The sequence below is a fragment of the Heteronotia binoei genome, chromosome 11 (genome assembly GCF_032191835.1).
Source record: "Heteronotia binoei isolate CCM8104 ecotype False Entrance Well chromosome 11, APGP_CSIRO_Hbin_v1, whole genome shotgun sequence".
NCBI lineage: Eukaryota > Metazoa > Chordata > Lepidosauria > Squamata > Gekkonidae > Heteronotia > Heteronotia binoei.
In genome coordinates this window covers 17427123-17444634 of record NC_083233.1, presented here as the reverse complement: position 1 = coordinate 17444634, position 17512 = coordinate 17427123, and the positions used below count along the sequence as shown (strand labels likewise).

General features: G+C 48.0%; 1 protein-coding gene across 1 annotated transcript in view; it reads left to right on the top strand.

The window, feature by feature from the left end:
• The window catches only part of LOC132579566 (fibronectin type-III domain-containing protein 3A-like), a 115672-nt gene that overhangs the window by 86947 nt on the left and 11213 nt on the right, over positions 1-17512 (top strand). Inside the window, exons 18-23 of the mRNA XM_060250021.1 lie at positions 68-173; positions 1064-1239; positions 2778-2891; positions 8089-8238; positions 10171-10451; positions 15928-16140. Of these exons, the coding sequence (XP_060106004.1) occupies positions 68-173; positions 1064-1239; positions 2778-2891; positions 8089-8238; positions 10171-10451; positions 15928-16140 (1040 nt within the window). The remainder of the gene's footprint in view (positions 1-67; positions 174-1063; positions 1240-2777; positions 2892-8088; positions 8239-10170; positions 10452-15927; positions 16141-17512) is intronic.

Below are 17512 nucleotides of genomic sequence, written 5' to 3'. Positions count from 1 at the left end.
GCGGGATATAAATATAATAAAGTAAAAGTAAAAGTTTTAATAGACTTATATTTGTGTTCTTTTCTAGCCGTCTGATGTACTAACCATTCAAACATCAGCCGTTCCTCCTGGGCCGTGCCATCCTCCGTGTCTGGCTGGAAAAGCCAAGCCTAGGGAAATTGCTCTTCAGTGGGGTAAGGGAGAAACGGAAGAGGGGGGAATGAAATTGGATACTTATTGCCGCAAGAATGCAAGACATTCAAGTAGCATCAGCAAACATAGTACTAGTTTTTTTTTCTCCCAGTAAGATAACCAGTCACAGTTCAGGTTCAATTTTTAGAGACTGTTAAGACTGTTAATTCCACCAGAGCAAGAGCCTTCTCGGTTGCAGCCCCAATACTCTGGAACACCCTCCCAGAAGCCATCAGGGCCCTGCGGGATTTATTGCAGGGCCTGCAAGACTGAACTGTTTCGGATGGCATATGACATCTAATGGGAGAGGGCTGCCACCACATCTGGATCTGTCGTGCTTTAGTACTAACTGCCTAGGATCTGTACGCGTTGAGAAAGGAAATATTATATGATCTGCGTGAAGTAGCACCATTCCGATTTGTTTGATTGTTTTAATATTGCTTATTGTTTATTGTGTATTTTATGTTGTCAGCTGCCTTAAGTCTGCATAGAATGGGCGGGATATCAATATAACATAAATATTATTAGCATTATCCTTCCGTAGGGCCTGTAAAACACTGTTCCGCCAGGCTTTTAGCTGAGGCTGCAGGCGTCTATTCTTGATCTGGTTGGCCTCCCCAGCCAGCACTGTCGTCTGTGCTAGGAAATGGAATAAAAATTGCCATGATGTGAGACGGCTAGGCTGGGCAATATGTGATGACGTGGTAATCTGAGTGCTGTTGAGTTGTCTTGTTTATAGAATGTTTTTATTGTATTTTATTGTTTTATCATATGTTGTACTCCGCCCTGAGCCCTACGGGGAATGGGCGGAATAGAAATGTACTAAAATAAAAATAAACAAATAAAATAAAATAAACCAGGATTTTCATGTCCATCGCTTCATGTCTTGCAGATCCGCCTTCTGTCGATGGGGGCTCAGAAGTAACAGAATACACGGTGGACATGGCAAGCTCCGACCAGGATGAGCGCAGGCAAAGCTACCGGGGCCAGGCCCTGGAATGCACGGTGAACGGCCTTCTTCCGGGGAGGACGTACTGCTTCTGGATCCGAGCAGCCAACAAAGCTGGGGTACCTGCTTAGTTCTTTGCAAATGAATAACTGTGTGACCATTTTTCAAAACAAACTGTGCCAGGGCCTGCATATCCTTGCGGGGCTATGCCCATTCTGTAACCAGGAAACCCAGATGCTCATCTCAGGGTAGATTGCATCGGTTAAGCGCATATTGCTGCTTTTTGCTACGCTTGTATCCCGCTTTTCAACCCCGGGCCAGCTCAGATAAATCAAAATCTAAGACGAATGCCAAAGTTAAATACAGAACCTTCCTCGGCAAGACTCAGGCATGGACTCAGACGTGGGGTTGAGTGGGGGAAACACATCTGGACTGTTTTCCACCCTCCCTCCACTGTCCTCATCTTCTGTGCAGCCGGGGCATGGGGTGTACACCGCAGCAGAGGCTACCATTTACTTAGGAACCTCATTTTCTTCCTTTTCCTGTCATGACATATTTATTCAGAGGGTTTGACGGTACCCTTTCACTTATCGTGCCCTGGTTGAACGTCTTGTGTACCACTGATTTTGTTCCTCACTTGCGATTTGCTACAGTTGCCCCCTCTGGTGGAGGTTTTTAAAACTCAAAACAGCCTTAGAAGTCTACAGCAAGCCCTGCTTTCCCCATGTATTTCCATTAGAAGTACACTTGTTGTCTAACCTTAAAGTATGTTTAATTGCCACCGACTGAACTTGTGCTGGGCATTCCGGTCTTTCTGTTGTTACTCGCTTGAGCCTAAGATTTAGTGGTTAGAGTGTGGGACAAGGACAGGGGTGGCCAAACGTGCCTCACAGAACCCCTTGGAGAGCTGTGTGTGGCTCTCAAGCCTCAGTTTGGCCGCCCCTGGGCTAGGATCAGGGAAGCCCAAATCCAGATCCTCACTCTGCCTTGGAAGCTCTCTGGGTGACCTTGAGCCAGTTACACGCTCTCAGGCCTGACTGGGTGGTTGTGAAGATAAAGCGGAAGAGAGGTAAACGAGGTAAACTGGGTCCCTGTTGTGGAAAAAGGAAAGATCCCCTGTGCAAGCACCAGTCATTTCCGACTCTGGGGTGACGTTGCTTTCACAACGTTTTCAGGGCAGACTTTTTACGGGGTGGTTTGCCATTGCCTTCCTCAGTCATCTACGCTTTTCCCCCAGCAAGCTGGGTACTCATTTTACCGACCTCAGAAAGATGGAAGGCTGCGTCAACCTCGAGCTGGCCACTTGAAAACCCAGCTTCCACCGGAGATTGAACTCAGGTCGTCAGCAGAGCTTAGGACTGCAGTACTGCAGCTTTAACCACGGGGCTCTTTATTGTGGAGAAAAGTGGGTTATAAATAAATCTAAAAGAAGGCAGCATTTGGGAAATGTTAGTCTGTTCTCTCGGAGCAGGCTCCAGCAAAGTCTCTTGTGTATGCCCAAGGGGGATTTGTGGTGTCCATCCCTTCATGTGTCAAAGATATCAATCAGGCCTAAGCAGACTCCATTGTTGCCAATTTAGAAATGCATATTGGACTGGTTGACTTCTGACTTCCTGTGATTTTCAGATCTCTCTGTTTCCCCACCCCACCCCTACAGCTGGGCCCTTACTCAGAAAAGGCAGAGATTACCACCGCTCCAGGTCCCCCAGACGCGTGCTGTCCTCCCCAGCTAACTTGTAAGACGGCAACTTGCGTAGTAGCCTCATGGGAGGTACGTTTGTTTCTTCCTGTATCTCTCTCTACTAAGCAGCTGTTGCAGAAGCTTCTGTCCAGTAAATGAGGGAATTGCATGCAAAAATCAGTGGGTGGTGATGGTTTACAAACTTAGATAATGAAGGTTTTCATGTGACCAGGGCTTAAATAAGGGTCAAAGCACTTTGAAACAATTCAGTTTCCTTGTGCTTTTCACTTAGAAATAAGACTGACAACAACAACAATAATAATAGTTAGCATCAAGGCTTTTTTGTAACAGGAACTCCTTTGCATATTAGGCCACACACCCCTGATGTAGCCAATCCTCCAAGAGCTTACGGGGCCTACTGCAAGCTCCAGGAGGGTTGGCTACATCAGGGGGATGCGGCCTAATATGCAAAGGAGTTCCTGCTACCAAAAAAGCCCTGGGTAGCATTTATATGACACATTTGCACAAATCGTTTTGGTAAAATCCTTAAAACAGCCTTCTGAAGCTAGAGCAGCATGATAGACTCAGATGGGTCTTTCGGTCTGAAGCAAAAGAATGAAGTTTGAGTCCAGTGGCACCTTTTAGACTAACAAAGTTTAATTCTGGGTATAAGATTTTGTGTGCGCATACACACTTCTTTAGATGCACACAGTTATTCTTATCTTATGGATTGGGGGCAGTGGCCGCATCAGAGGGGGCCCGTCCAATTATTCATATGAAAGATTTCTTGCTTTGTTATTCATATGAAAGATCTCTTGCTTTGTTCTTCCGGCTCCTAGCTTTCTGTCCACAAATAATTCTCTCAAGTAGTGCGTGTTTTCATAACAGGATCAGGGCCTTGCCATGGCTTGGTCTTGGTTCCTTGCATGCTGGCTTAGTATTGCCTGCCTCAGCACAGCATCAGAACTGGACCTGGAAATCTGTTTTCATTCCCCTAGTCAGCCACAAATTCCCTGCAGCGATTGGGCAGGACGTTTTCCACAGTACTGGAGGATCCACTGCACTGAGATCTGAGAGGACAGGATGTGCAAACACTTATAAAGCAATGGGCCCTGAGTACTTGGGTTGCTGCTAGCATGTGTTTTCCTCCCCCCACTTCTTCCAAAGGCAGAGGTATAGCCACATCTATTCCTGCAATTTCCATACCTAGCCAGTTCATGCCTGAGCTATCTGATGCACTTCTCTGCAGAAATCCTTAGTGGTGGAAAATGCCATCAAGTTGCAACCAACTTACAGGGAGGCTAGACAGACCAGGATCTAGGAAGCCACCGAACTGTCCAGTCAGCTTGGTTGCCGGCCTTTAGCCCACCAGAAAAGTGGGAGAAATCCATTAATTGGATTATTCTCCTGCGGAATAAAAAAGAGGACCCAAAGTCCTTTTTGTGAGTTTTGTATCATAAAAGTGTTTGTATGTCTGTGTTAATATCAGGGGCTTTTTCGTAGGCATTTGCATATTAGGCCACACCCCCTGATGTCGCCATTGTTTAACACAGGGCTTTTTTGTTGGAAAAGTCCAGCAGGAATTCATTTGCCTATTAGGCCACACTCCTGACACCAAGCCAGTCAGAACTGCGTTCCTGTGCATTCCTGCTAAAAAAAAAAGCCCTGGTTAAAATATAGGTAGGATGTTTAAGAAACAAATATGGATAAAATACAAGACTCAATGGCATCATTTCAAGGCTTTCTGTCCCTCTAGTTGTTCATGAAAACTTTCCACAAAGCTTTGCAGAACAACATGCTAGGATGTTGTGACTCCACTGCTGTAAACAGTTTCAGCGGGCAAGATTAGCTTCTTCAGATAGGGGCAGCATGACCTCTGAAAACTCCACAGCCTGTATTTTCCAAAGAGCAGAGCCAGGCTGTCACATACCATGGGAACTTTAGAGGTTCTCAAAAACCAGAGGCGTTGGGCCATCATAGATGTTCTAAAGACATCATCCTGTGGCCAGTCATGACATTATCATCTTCATCTTTGTGACACTGAACTGCTGCTATCCTTGTGAATGACTTTGGTTTTACCGTTGTTGAACAATTGTGGTTTTGCTGTTTTGGCTTAAGCTTGCATTTCTGAAACGTCTTATTTTTTGTAAGCTACCCATGTAGCTTACAGAAGGGTGTGTGGTAAACAGAGCACATAATCAGATCGGCTGTCACACGTGCAGTGATAACTAAGGGATGCGGCGTTCGCATGCCAGCGCGGTGCCAGTGTTTCTGCCATGCTAACATTGTCTGCACAGTCAGGGCCGGATTAAACCCTGTGGAGGCCCTTAGGCAGTCAAAATCTTGTGGCTCCCCTCGCAAATTATCTCCAAGTTGGAGCACCCGCCCCACTGCCCGTGCTCCCTGCTGCAGCTGGCAGGCACCGGTGGCTAAAAAGGCATTCCCCCATTTTCATGCCACCACTCTCCCCAGGCTCTTCCCACCCCGTTCCTGCCTCCCCCGATCTCCCCGCAGCCCCATTTGCCCCACTGCCGCTCTCCCCGAGCTCTTCCCTGCCTCCCCCACTCTCCCCATGGCCCCATTTTCCCCACTGCCGCTTTCCCTGGGCTCTTCCCTGCCTCCCCCGCTCTCCCCATGGCCCCATTTTCACTACTGCCGCTCTCCCCGGGCTTTTCCCTGCCTCCCCCGCTCTCCCCATGGCCCAGTTTCCCCACTGCTGCTTTTCCCTGCCTCCCCCACTCTCTCCATGGCCCCATTTTCACTGCTGCCGCTCTCCCCGGGCTTTTCCCTGCCTCCCCCGCTCTCTCCATGGCCCCATTTTCACCGTTGCCGCTCCCCCCAGGCTCTTCCCACCCTCAAGAGCATGGGAGTGAGCGAGCTGGGGCTGGGCAGCTGGCCGCTGGAAAAAGCAGCCCAGCCTCCACGGCCCCCCCACCCAAAATTTTATGCCCTGGGCTCCCCCCCCCCCCAGAAATTTCTGGCTGCAGGGCTGAGCCTGCAGCAGAAGCAGCCCCCAGCTCCCCCCAAGAGTTAAAGAGTTGGCTGGCCTGGGGCTGTCAGATGCAGATGAGGGGCTGAGGAGCTGCTGAAGGGCAGGCAAGCCTGACGGAGTCGGCCTGCCTGGCTGGCTTTCTCACTTTTGTTTGCTGCAGGAAATCTGGATTTCTGCTTTGGGTGGGGGGGGAGTGTCCTGTGCCCGCTGCCCACCACTCAACCAGAGCCCGACGGAGTTTTTCAATGGCTTCCCTTTCCTCCCCACCCGACTCGGCTGAAAGTGCCTTGCAAGCCCGGAGAGCGCAGAAGCGGTTTTCTCTCGCTCCAGAGATGGGTTTCCCTGGGACTGGGCCGGCAGATGGGGAGGAGGCAGGGCAGGTGGACAAAAAAGGAAACAACAGGGATAGGTCAGGTGGAGAGGGAAGTGGACGAACAGCGAAGCAACGAGGGAAGTGACAGGGAGGGAGGGGGCGGGCGAACGAAGGGGGAAGTGATGGGAAGTAGGCGAGGCAGGCAAGCTGAGGGGAAGGGGCCAACGGAGGAAGAGGCAAACTAGCCACGGGGGGAAACTGGGTTGGGGGGAAAGCTGGCCCAGGGCCCCTAAAGGCATGGGGGCCCACAGGCAAGTGCCTCCTTTGCCTAATTGTTAATCCGGCCCTGTGCACAATGGATGAAGACCCAGTTTAAACAGGGCGCTGAGCACTTGCAACATCTGAAGATACGCTATTGCCTCTCGTAGTCACACTTAAATTGCTGTCTTGGATCCATTCCTCTGGCAGAGGGGCTTTGTTGAAGCAGAAGGAACCTTCTGCCAGCAGGGGAGGACATCCACTTGTTCCACAGATCTGTAGAATTCAACCCAGGGCCTAAAGGGGGAACCCCTACCCTGACTAATGGTTTTTGCCTCTGGAACTGCCCCACGCTGGCTTCCTCCTGCTGTTATCAGGCACCCAGAGAATCTGGGATTATTTTGTACTGCTTCACTTCTAAAGGCAGCTCTGAGAGCTGAGGAGAATTAGTGCTCATAAGGACTGTTTGCTTGAATAGAGTTTCAGGTGGGTAGCAGTACTGGTGTGTAGATTCAAGTCCAGTAGTCCCTTTTTTTTCTTTTTCTTTTTTTGCAATAAAGTTCCCCCCCCCCAAAAAAAGAAATATTATCAATACAGAAAAGAAAAATGCACAGAAAAAAACCACCCAAAACTACATTTTTAAAGTATAATAAGAACTTTCTGCGATACCACAATAAAGGCTGTGCAATATACACATAAAATATATGTAAAAATTAAGATTTCAGTTTTTATAAAAACAGGAAAATAGGAATATAGCAGAGAAAATACAGTATAATACTCAGCTAAAATATAAAGCATTTTTTTGGCATCCTAAATTCTACATCTTAAATTCTTAACTATGATGACACCAATATTTAATAGAAAGCCAGATAGTTCTATAAAACGTAATAGTATATTAATAGCTGAAAGATAAATGACATGCTGATTACCTAATTATGTCATAAGGATTATAATTAAAATAATATTAACCATTTAATCAGTAAACCAGTTTATTTTTACAAGTGAACCTGCAGACTGGTATTTTTCCTCTTTTTTATTTGTAATAAGCATAATAAGTTTTCAGTTTCTGCTTGAATTCCTGAATCTTTTCATAGTTCAAAAGTCTTGTGATCACAACGTATTCATCCTTTTTAATCCTTCCAATGTTAACTCGTACTGTAGTTAACATATATCTTAATAGTTCCTGTATTGTGTCTTTCCAGGGGTAGAATTCTAGCAGGAGTTCCTTTGCATATTCGGCCACACACCCCTGATGTAACCAATCCTTGTAAGCTCTTGGAGGATTGGCTACATCAGGGGTGTGTGGCCTAATATGCAAAGGAGCTCCTGCTAGAATTCACCCCTGGTTCTTTCAGTATTATCTGGTAGGATTCCCAATAGCACAATGAGTCCAGTGGTACCTTAAATACCAACAAGGTTATCTTTCAAGAGCTAGAGTTCCCTTCATCAGATAATCTGGTAAGGAAGCGTTGACTCTCAAGAGCTTATATCCTTGGAGATCTCGTTGGTCTTCAGGGCGCTGCTGGACTTGAATCTTGTTCTTTGCTGTTTGTGATGAAATTCCAAAGGTCCTAGACCACGCAGATTTCTCTTCACCAAGTTTTAGTCCTTCTTGTTCCTTATTGGCATATCATAAATGAGTATTCTTTCACAAACCAAGCTTTAGGTGCTTTTTTAAAATAAATAAATAAATAAAATTTAAATTGTATTTGAAATTACCCTAGAGTCCAGTATGTAACGGCACAGAAGTTAGTGAATATAGACTGGAATGGGGCCAAGTGGAAGGATCGATGCATATCATCTACTCGGGCCCTCTGCTGAGCTATGAAGTGAAAGGACTTACACCTGCGACTACATATTATTGCAGAGTACAGGTAAGGGAGTCTGGGTTGTGCCAAGGGGCCTGTGCTTAAAGAGAGACCTTTTGCCTGACAGTCAGTTCTCCCCACCCCCACCCCCTTCCATTCAAATGCTTCCTTAGGATGCATCTCTTTACTCTGACTTTCCCTGGTCTATCCTGCTCCCCTTCGATTTTTCTTCCTTTCCCTCTCTGATGTGTCTCATTTCCTGCTCGTAGATTGTAATCCTGCAGGCAAGACACAAAGTTATATTATATTATATTATATTATATTATATTATATTATATTATATTATATTATATTATATTATATTATATTATATTATATTATATTATATTATATTATATTATATTATATTATATTATATCCCGCCCGCCCCTGACGGGCTCAGGGCGGCTAACAGCAATTAAAACAACATAAAATTAACTCAGTACAATAAAATCACAATAAGTTATTAGAACATCTTAAATACCGTATTTTTCGCAACATAAGATGCACTTTTTTCTTCCAAAAAAGTGGGGGGGGGGGAAGTGTGTGCGTCTTACGGAGCAAAGGTAACATACGTACCTTCCTCGGGGGGGGGGGGGGGTGATCCGCTGCCTCCGTCCCGGCGCTTCCCGCCCCTGCCTGCCTGGCTCCAGCTCTGATGCTTACAGCAAGAGCCAGGATCGCTCCCTCCGCCCTCCGATCCCAGCGCTTGCTTTAAGCATCAGCGCTGAAGCCAGGCAGGCAAGCTGGGAGAAAGCACGCCGCCCCCTCCACAGCCAGCGCTTGCGAAGCGCTGGGTTTGTGGAGGGGGCGGGTGCTTCCTCTGTCCCTGTCTGCGTGGCTTCAGCTTATGCTGATAGCAAGGGCTGGGTTCGGAGGCAGCCAAGCCTCGGATCCCAGCCCTTGCTATCAGCAGAAGCTGAAGCCAGGCAAAGAGGAAGCCCCCCCCCTCCACAAACGCAGCGCTTCGCAAAGCACTGGGTTTGCGGAGATGGGGGGGGGGGCTTCCTCTGTGCCTGTCTGCCAGGCTTCAGCTGCTGCTTCTAGCAAGGGCTGGGTTCAGAGGCAGGATTGAGAGGGGGAAGGTGCCCAGATCTGGGTGCACAGCTTCAAAAATTTTTTTCCTGTTTTCCTCCTCTAAAAACTAGATGCGTCTTATGGTCCGGTGCGTCTAATGGTCCGAAAAATACGGTATATACAATTTTAATCCCTAGATGGCGTTATTATGGTTTTATATATTTTATTAGTTTAACTGTGTAAATGATACTGTGAGCCGCCCTGAGTCCGCTTGCGGAGAGGGCGGGATATAAGTCAAATGTAATAAATAAATAAATTATTAATTCTTGTTTAGTGCTGTTTACTGTGATGTTATTAGATGTTATTGAGCACCTTGCATTTCTGTTTGGGCTGGGTTATGATATTAATGCCATGGGGTGGTGAGGTGCTGGACGCCTCCATTGGATGTTAAAAGCCTGTTTGAACAGTTCCGTCTTGCAGACCCTGCGGAATTGTGGCAAGTCCTGCAGGGCCCTGATGTTTTCAGGGAGAGCATTCCAGAGAATGTAGGGGCCGCCACCGAAAAGGCTCTTGCCCTGCTGGTGAACAGCCAAGAATCCTTTGGCCCGGGGATCATTAAGTGGTTTTGTGAACTTGATCGTAGTGCTCTCTGAGGCTCATGTGGGGAAAGGTGGTCCCGGAGGTAGGCAGGTCCCAGGCCATATAGTTCAGTACAGCACCTGGCAATTTCAGGGGCTTAATAAATTAACAGCCATGATGAGTGATTTGTTTGTTAATTCACAAGCCTGTGAGCTGCTAGAAATGTAAAAAATGCATAAAACCTCAAGGGTGGGTAGTTGCTCGTGGGCTTCCTGCTACACATCTGGCTGGCCTCTTTGGGAACTAGCTGGGCTCTGTCGTTCCTTGGTTTGTCACCCATTGGTGGCCTCTTCTCTGTCTTAGGCTGTGAATATAGCCGGAGCTGGCTTGTTCGGGGAGATCGCCATGGTCACCACCCCACCTTCAGTGCCAGCGGCGGTGACGGTGTTGCACTTGCTTGAAGAAGACCAGATGGAAGCGCCTCTTCCGCTGTCCACGTGCCTTGTCCTTCACTGGGAGGAGCCCTGTTGCCATGGCGCAGAGATCACCGGCTACAACATCGAGTACGGGGAGAAGCAGCTCTTAGCAGTCAGCAGAGTTACAAGCCATGTCCTGGAGAACTTGCAACCTGACACTTTATACAGGTAACGGAAGATTTAAGATGAAAATTACTGATCTGGCCAAATGCTTGCCTAAAGGTGCCTTGTTTTGTTTTTAAGCAGTCTGCCCAGGAACACTTGAAATGTGATAATCTCAAAGGCCCAACTCAGGGGGGGGTCAGCCCGTGTAGCTGGAGGGCCATATTTGGCCCCTGGAGGGCTCTTATCAGGCCCATGAGCAACTCACTGTCACCTGCTTCCTTCTCTCTCTCTTGCTTCCTTCTGCATCACAGCTTGCTTTGCCAGGCTTGCTCAGTCGCACAGGAGCTACAGAGCAAAGCCTCTATTTTCTCCATTGGCTGACCAACACATGAAGCAACTTACGTACAAAAGCTCACAATGCCCAGCCATTTCATGTTTTCCTCTGGGTCTTAGGCTCAAAGCATTGACCATGGGATTTCTGTAATGAATGTCAGAAGTAGATTTGCAGCTTACAGATACACACCTAAGCAGCATACTCAAGAATGCTACAACAGATCTTATACAGATTTTGATGCAATAATTCAGAGCAAGAGATGTCAGTTATCAGAGACTATTAAATAAATAAAATATTGCAAGCTAATCCTTTAAGCATGTTTTGCATAAAACATTGCATGCTTTTGTGCAGCTAATCCTTTAAGCGTGTTTTATTTGAAGTTTGGTTTTAAAAAATCTTCAATTGTGTTTGTCGATGTCCTTTCTAAAGTTTATATCTCCGCTACCTGGCATTACATTTTGTGATGCACATAGCCCGGTTGAACAAGGTGTCATTTGTGTCCGATCCAGCCCTCATAACGAATGAGTTTGAAACCCCTGGCTAAGCTAATCAAGAGGTGGGAGACTTGTGCCCAACCTTTCGGTACTTTTTTTTTGTTATGGAAGTGGAGGTGCCAGCTCGCAAATGAGCAAGCGGGGCAGGGGTTAATGCTTTCCCCATGGATTGGTTCCCCCCAAACACACCTGAAATTATTCATTGTTTATGTAGCACTATTAGTGTATTTAGAAGAGCCCCGCGGTGCAAGAGTGCTAAAGCTGCAGTACTGCAGTCCAAGCTCTCTGCTCACAACCTGAGTTCAATCCTGGCAGAAGCTGGGTTCAAGTAGCCAGCTCGAGGTTGACTCAGCCTTCCATCCTTCCGAGCTCAGTAAACTGAGTACCCAGCTTGCTGGGGGGGAAGCGTAGATGACTGGGGAAGGCAATGGCAAACCACCCCGTAAAAAAGTCTGCTGTGAAAATGTGATGCGACATCACCCCAGAGTCGAAAACAACTGGTGCTTACACAGGGGAATGCCTTTACCTTTATTAGCGTATTGAGCCTTCACTGCAGCCTGTCTCAGTGTTCTTCCATCTGCTTTATTAGAAAGGAGATACCGTGGAGTGTGGCTTCAGGAGCATTTAGATGTGTGCGTATTTTTTTTTCTTATAACCACTCTGTTCAATGTTTGTTTTGTTCTGCCGGTCCATGACCATAGTAAATTATCGACTTGTGTGATAGTACCATCAGTGTGCATGGGGCTTTATGGAGTCAGAGAGGATGAGTTCCTGACCCATGCAGGAGGAATTTGGAGGAAGAAAAGCCAAAGAGAGAGGAGGAAGAAAACAGGGCCAGGGGGAGAGAATAAGGCCTAGTTTTCATCGGGCCTTGAATTCAGCAGGAGCTCACAGGAGCACAGCAGCCTTCATTAAACCCTGGAGCAGCCCACACCACCCTTTTCCCACTTCTTATGTGATTTGGGGTGACAGGTGGCTTGCTGGCCTTTAGACTGGGGTGGGGTGGGGGGTTGGCCAAGGAGAGCCCCAGGTGAGAGAGGCCTGCTTGGGCTGGCTGGATCTCTAGCCAGCCCAAGCAAGCCTCACTTGCCCAGGACTCTCCTTCCTTGCATTGGGTTGCTTTTCCCTCGGGGTGGGAGTGGTATATGTTAATGAGCCCTACCATCTATTTTTCTACAAAACAACCTCTGGTTTTCATAGAGGTGGAGCCTAGGGGTTGCGCTTCACAAGACTTGGAGGCCTTTGAGAGGTCTGAGCGAAGGGGGTGGCAGCATCACTCAGATGTTCTGGGAGGGGGTCCTAGACAGTGGAGGCAACAAGGGAGAAAGGACAGTGCTGGTGGAGGAAGCAGGAGGCCTTCAGCGACAGCTGTGATGCTGGAGGGGCCAAAAGTCTCTGGCAGGGAAGGATCTGCCTATTGAGAGCAGAGAGGTCAGGTGGGACCAGGCCATGGGGAGCTCTGAGGGTGAGGGTTAGGAATCTTCAGGGCTGTTTTTGTGCAGCAGGAACTCCTTTGCATATTAGGCCACACACCCCTGATGTAGCCAATCCCCCAAGAGTTTACAGTAGGCCCTGTACGAAAAGTTCTCTAAGCTCTTTGAGGATTGGCTACATCAAGGAGATAGTGTAGCAGAGGTCCCCAACCCCCCAGTCTGTGGACCAGTACCAGTCCATGGCCTGTTAGCAACTGGGCCGTGAGTTGTATAATTATTTCATTATATATTACAATGGAAGAAGAAGATGACTACTTTGGATTTATATCCCACCCTCCACTCTGAACCTCAGAGTCTCAGAGCGGCTCATAATCTCCTTTATCTGCCTCCCCCACAACAGACACCTTGTGAGGTAGGTGGAGCTGAGAGAGGTCTCCCAGAAGCTGCCTTTTCAAGGGCAACTCTGTGAGAGCTATGGCTGACCCACTGCCATTCTGGCAGCTGTAAGTGGAGGAGTGGGGAATCAAACCTGGTTCTCCCAGATAAGAGTCTGCACACTTAACCACTAATAGAAATAAAGTGCACGTTGTGCACTCCCCCCCCACCCCCACTCCTGCTCTGTGGAAAAATTGTCTTCCACAAAACCGGTCCCTGGTGCCAAAAAGCTTGGCCGTGTAGTGTGCCTAATATGCAGAACAGTTCCCGCTACACAGAAAGCCCTGGGAATATTACCGTATGAGGGAGTGGACAAGAAGCCCCTGTATAGATTTAGGGGGGGGGGGGGGGGTGTCAGGGTCAGAAAAACAAATAGCCCTTCTCAGCTACTTTCTTCCCCAAAGGGGATTAAAACCAAGCATCTTTGCTGCTGCTAGGGGAAAAGCAGCTGTGGGGAAACTACCCCCCCCCCCCAACACACAGTATTGCAACTCCTGCTATTTCAGGGCACTTTCCAAAAAAAGTGAGGGTCCTCGTGTCTCCTGCCTTTCATCTGTTTTGGCCCTCAGCTTCCTCCTCCAGAGGGCGGAAAGTCAATTTGATTGAACACCAGAGGGCGTCCTTTAGCAGGCTTCAGTCGCCTCGCATGTGAAAAAGACATGTTAGAAACCCCGTTTTAGGAATTCTTGGAAGCCAAGGGACAGACGGTGCCCTCGCTCAGACTTTGGTCATGTGCCCGGCAGGGTTTTTTAAATTTATTTACTTCTCTTTGATTTATCGTCCCCCTTTTCTTGCTGAGACTCAAGGTGAATTGCAGGGTATAAAACAGTGTAGCAGGTCTCGGTTAGCCAGCCTTGGGCGGGGGGGGGGGTTCCCTCCTGCCAGAGACCCCTGAGAGCCACGTCCATTGTAAGAGGCAGGACTGAGTGAGCTGGACCGCTGGGATCCTGCCTTTTCTGATGAAGATGAGGCGGGGTGGTCTGCTGGCTGGGATGCTAGAGCTGAACCCCCGTTCAGATCCATATTAATCTGTGCCCCCCATCTCAGCCCAACATACCCCAGCAAGCTTGTCGACAGGGTAAAATTTCAGAAATAAGTTTGCAGCTTTTCCGAAGAAGGCTGGAAGAAAAGCACCTCCTTACTTGGAGTCTCTGGCCTTGTTCTCACAGAAGTGCTAAAGGCTCATAAGATTGAATGCTCCTCGACAGAGAAAATGTGAGCAGATGGAAACGTTTTAGCCAGGGCTTTTTTGTGTGTGTGGCAGGAACTCCTTTGCATATTAGGCTACACACACCCCCTGATGTAGCCAGTTCTCCAGGAGCTTACAAGGCTCTTAGTGCAGGGCCTACTGTAAGCTCTTGGGGGATTGCCTACATCGGGGGGTGGGGGGGTGGCCTAATATGCAAAGGAGTTCCTGATACAAAAACAACCCTGAATATTTCTAACCCCAAGAGCTCCCTTTGGCCTTGTCCCTTCCTGATCTCTCTGCTCTGATAGGCAGATCCTTCCCTGCCAGAGACTCTTGGCCCCTCCAGCTTCAACACTGTCACTGAAGGCCTCCTGCTCCCTCCACCAGCACTGTTCTTTCTTACTAAGAGCCCTGTAAGCTCTTGGAGGATTGGCTACATCAGGGGGGTGTGGCCTAATATTCAAAGGAGTTCCTGCTCCAATTTTTTTTTTTTTTTGGTAGCAGGATCATAGAGTCTGAGGCTTTCCTCTGATGTTGCCTCCTGGCTCTGGTATCCAGAGGTTTACTGCCTCTGAGTGTGGAGCTTTCCTTTAGTCATCATGACTAGTAGCCACTGATAGATCTGTTCTCCATGATTTTAGCTAGTCTGTATGTAGAACCTATGTTTTGCGGGGAGCTCTCCATCATCAAAGAGCCCCGTGGTGCAGAGTATTAAAGCTGCAGTACTGCAGTCCTAAGCTCTGCTCACGACCTGAGTTCATTCCATGGCGGAAGCTGGGTCAGGTAGCCAGCCCCAGGTTGACTCAGCCTTCCATCCTTCTGAGGTCGATAAAATGAGTATCCAGCTTGCTGGGGGGAAAGTGTAGATGACTGGGGAAGGCAATGGCAAACCACCCCGTAAAAAGTCTGCCGTGAAAACGTTGTGAAAGCAACGTCACCCCAGAATCAGAAATGACTGGTGCTTGCACAGGGGACCTTTCCTTTCCCTCCATCACATCAGCCTCTTCCAACAGTAGGGGAGGGACGGTGGCTCAGTGGTAGAGCATCTGCTTGGTAAGCAGAAGGTCCCAGGTTCAATCCCCGGCATCTCCAACTAAAAAGGGTCCAGGCAAATAGGTGTGAAAAGCCTCAGCTTGAGACCCTGGAGAGCTGTTGCCAGTCTGAGTAGACAAGACTGACTTTGATGGACCGAAGGTCTGATTCAGTATAAGGCAGCTTCATATGTTCATGAAGCAGAGCGAGGCTATACGTAGGATGGGGTGGGATGGGAAGGGTTATTGGGAGGGGGTGTCACGGGGGAGGCATAAGAAACCTCGCTAGCCAGGAAGCAGTGATGGGTGAGCCAGAGGAGCGGAACAGCCTGCAAAGGCCAAACTCAGACCCATGACAACTTTGTTTGTCTTCGTCCCGTGTGGCTTTGAAAGTTGCATACAGAAGAAGAGGTTCCACTTGGTAGGTTCTTTTCATCTAGCAAAGCCTTGTGTTAAGGGAGAAAGAAACCTAGCAAGCGAAGTGCTGTCTTCTATGCAAGATGCAAGAATCTTTGCCATGCGGAAGCTCTGCAAGAGGTGGATGTTTTTCTGTCACGTGGCCTGAAAATACATCCTGGTCGTTTCACCGTAATTGTAACTTACGTCTTCCCATCTTCTTATAGGATCAGAGTCCAGGCCGTCAACAGTCTCGGAGCTGGTCCCTTCAGCCCTTCCATCAAGGCAAAAACAAAGCCTTTACCTCCAGATCCCCCCCACCTGGAATGTGTCGTCTTCAGTTACCAGAGCCTTAAACTGAAGTGGGGCGAAGGTCCGAGCAGAGCTTCAATCGCCAATCCCACGCAGTTCAACCTACAGATGGAGGACAGGTTTGGCAGGTGAGAACCACCTGGAGCGCATTTGAAGCTGCCTTGAATCACACTGGTCCATCTAGTCCAGCCTCCTGTCTCGCACCGTGGCCAACCAGTTCCTCTGGGTGGCCAACGACAGAGCACAGAGGCTGAGGCTTTCCTCTGACGTTGCCTCCTGGTTCTGGGATCCAGAGGCTTACTGCTTTTGAACGTGGAGCTTTCCTTTAGTCATCAGGACTAGTAGCCACTGCTGAACCTCTCCTCCATGAAGCCATCTAATCTGCTTTTAAAGTCATCTGTGCACGTGGCCATCACAACATCCTCTGGCAGCGTTTTAATCACTCTCTGTGCAAAGAAGGATTTCCTTTCAGTGAACAGTGCAGGAGGGCTAAGATTACTGAATTAGAAAACAATAAGAGCTAGCGTGTGGATAATGCTAAACACTGTGTGAGAAGTTGGTGTCACAGAGGGAAGCATGGCAAAGAGGGCATTTTTCTCCTGTAGCCTCAAGGTTGAGGAGCTGTGCCGTGACCTGGATAGCCCAGGCAATCCTGATCTCACTAGATCTCATAAGCTAAGCAAGGCTGATCCTGGCAAGGGCTTGGATGGGAGACCATCTTGGAATACCAGGAATGGGAGGCTGTGGCTGGCTGTATCAAGCCACTTCTCTGAGCTTCCTCCATGTCCCAGTAGGGTCGCCATGACATCCAGGCATGAATACACACACACACTACAAAAAAATAGCAAAAAAACAAGAAAAGATTGAGGAAATATCTCCAACAAACAAAGGAATCTGAGCTAGTTATGTGACCCCGGAAAATCTTGTTCGGTTTAGGTAAAATTTGTCCTGAATTTTTGACCCTTTGCGTCCACAAACTAGCTTATGTAAAACTAAAATCCATACATTGTTTAGAGAATTTAAAGCAACCAGTAAGGTACAAGACAGAGATACGAGCTTACTCATAAAGATGTGAGCTTACCTCTGCCTCAGTAAGCAGTGGAGTCAAAATAAGTTGATTATTTTAGTTGGCTCCTAAAAGAGTCTTGCTGCCACCACCAAAAAGACCCCAGTAACGGTCCCCACCAGTAATACAGCTTACGAACATGGAATCAGGTTCCTGTAAATGAGCTAAACATACAAGGAGAAGAAGAGTGGGGTTTTATACTCTTGTTTTTCTCTCCCTGAAGGAATCACAAAGCAGCTTACAATCACCTTCCCTTCTCTCTGCAAAACAGACACCCTGTGAGGCAGGTGGGGCTGAGAGAGCTCTTCAAGAACTGTGACTGGCCCAAGGTCACCCGGCAGGCTTCGTATGGAGAAGTGGGGAATCAAACCTTCTCCAGTTAGAGTCTGCCGCTCTTAAGCACTACACCAAGTATGGAAGAAGACAGTTTGCTT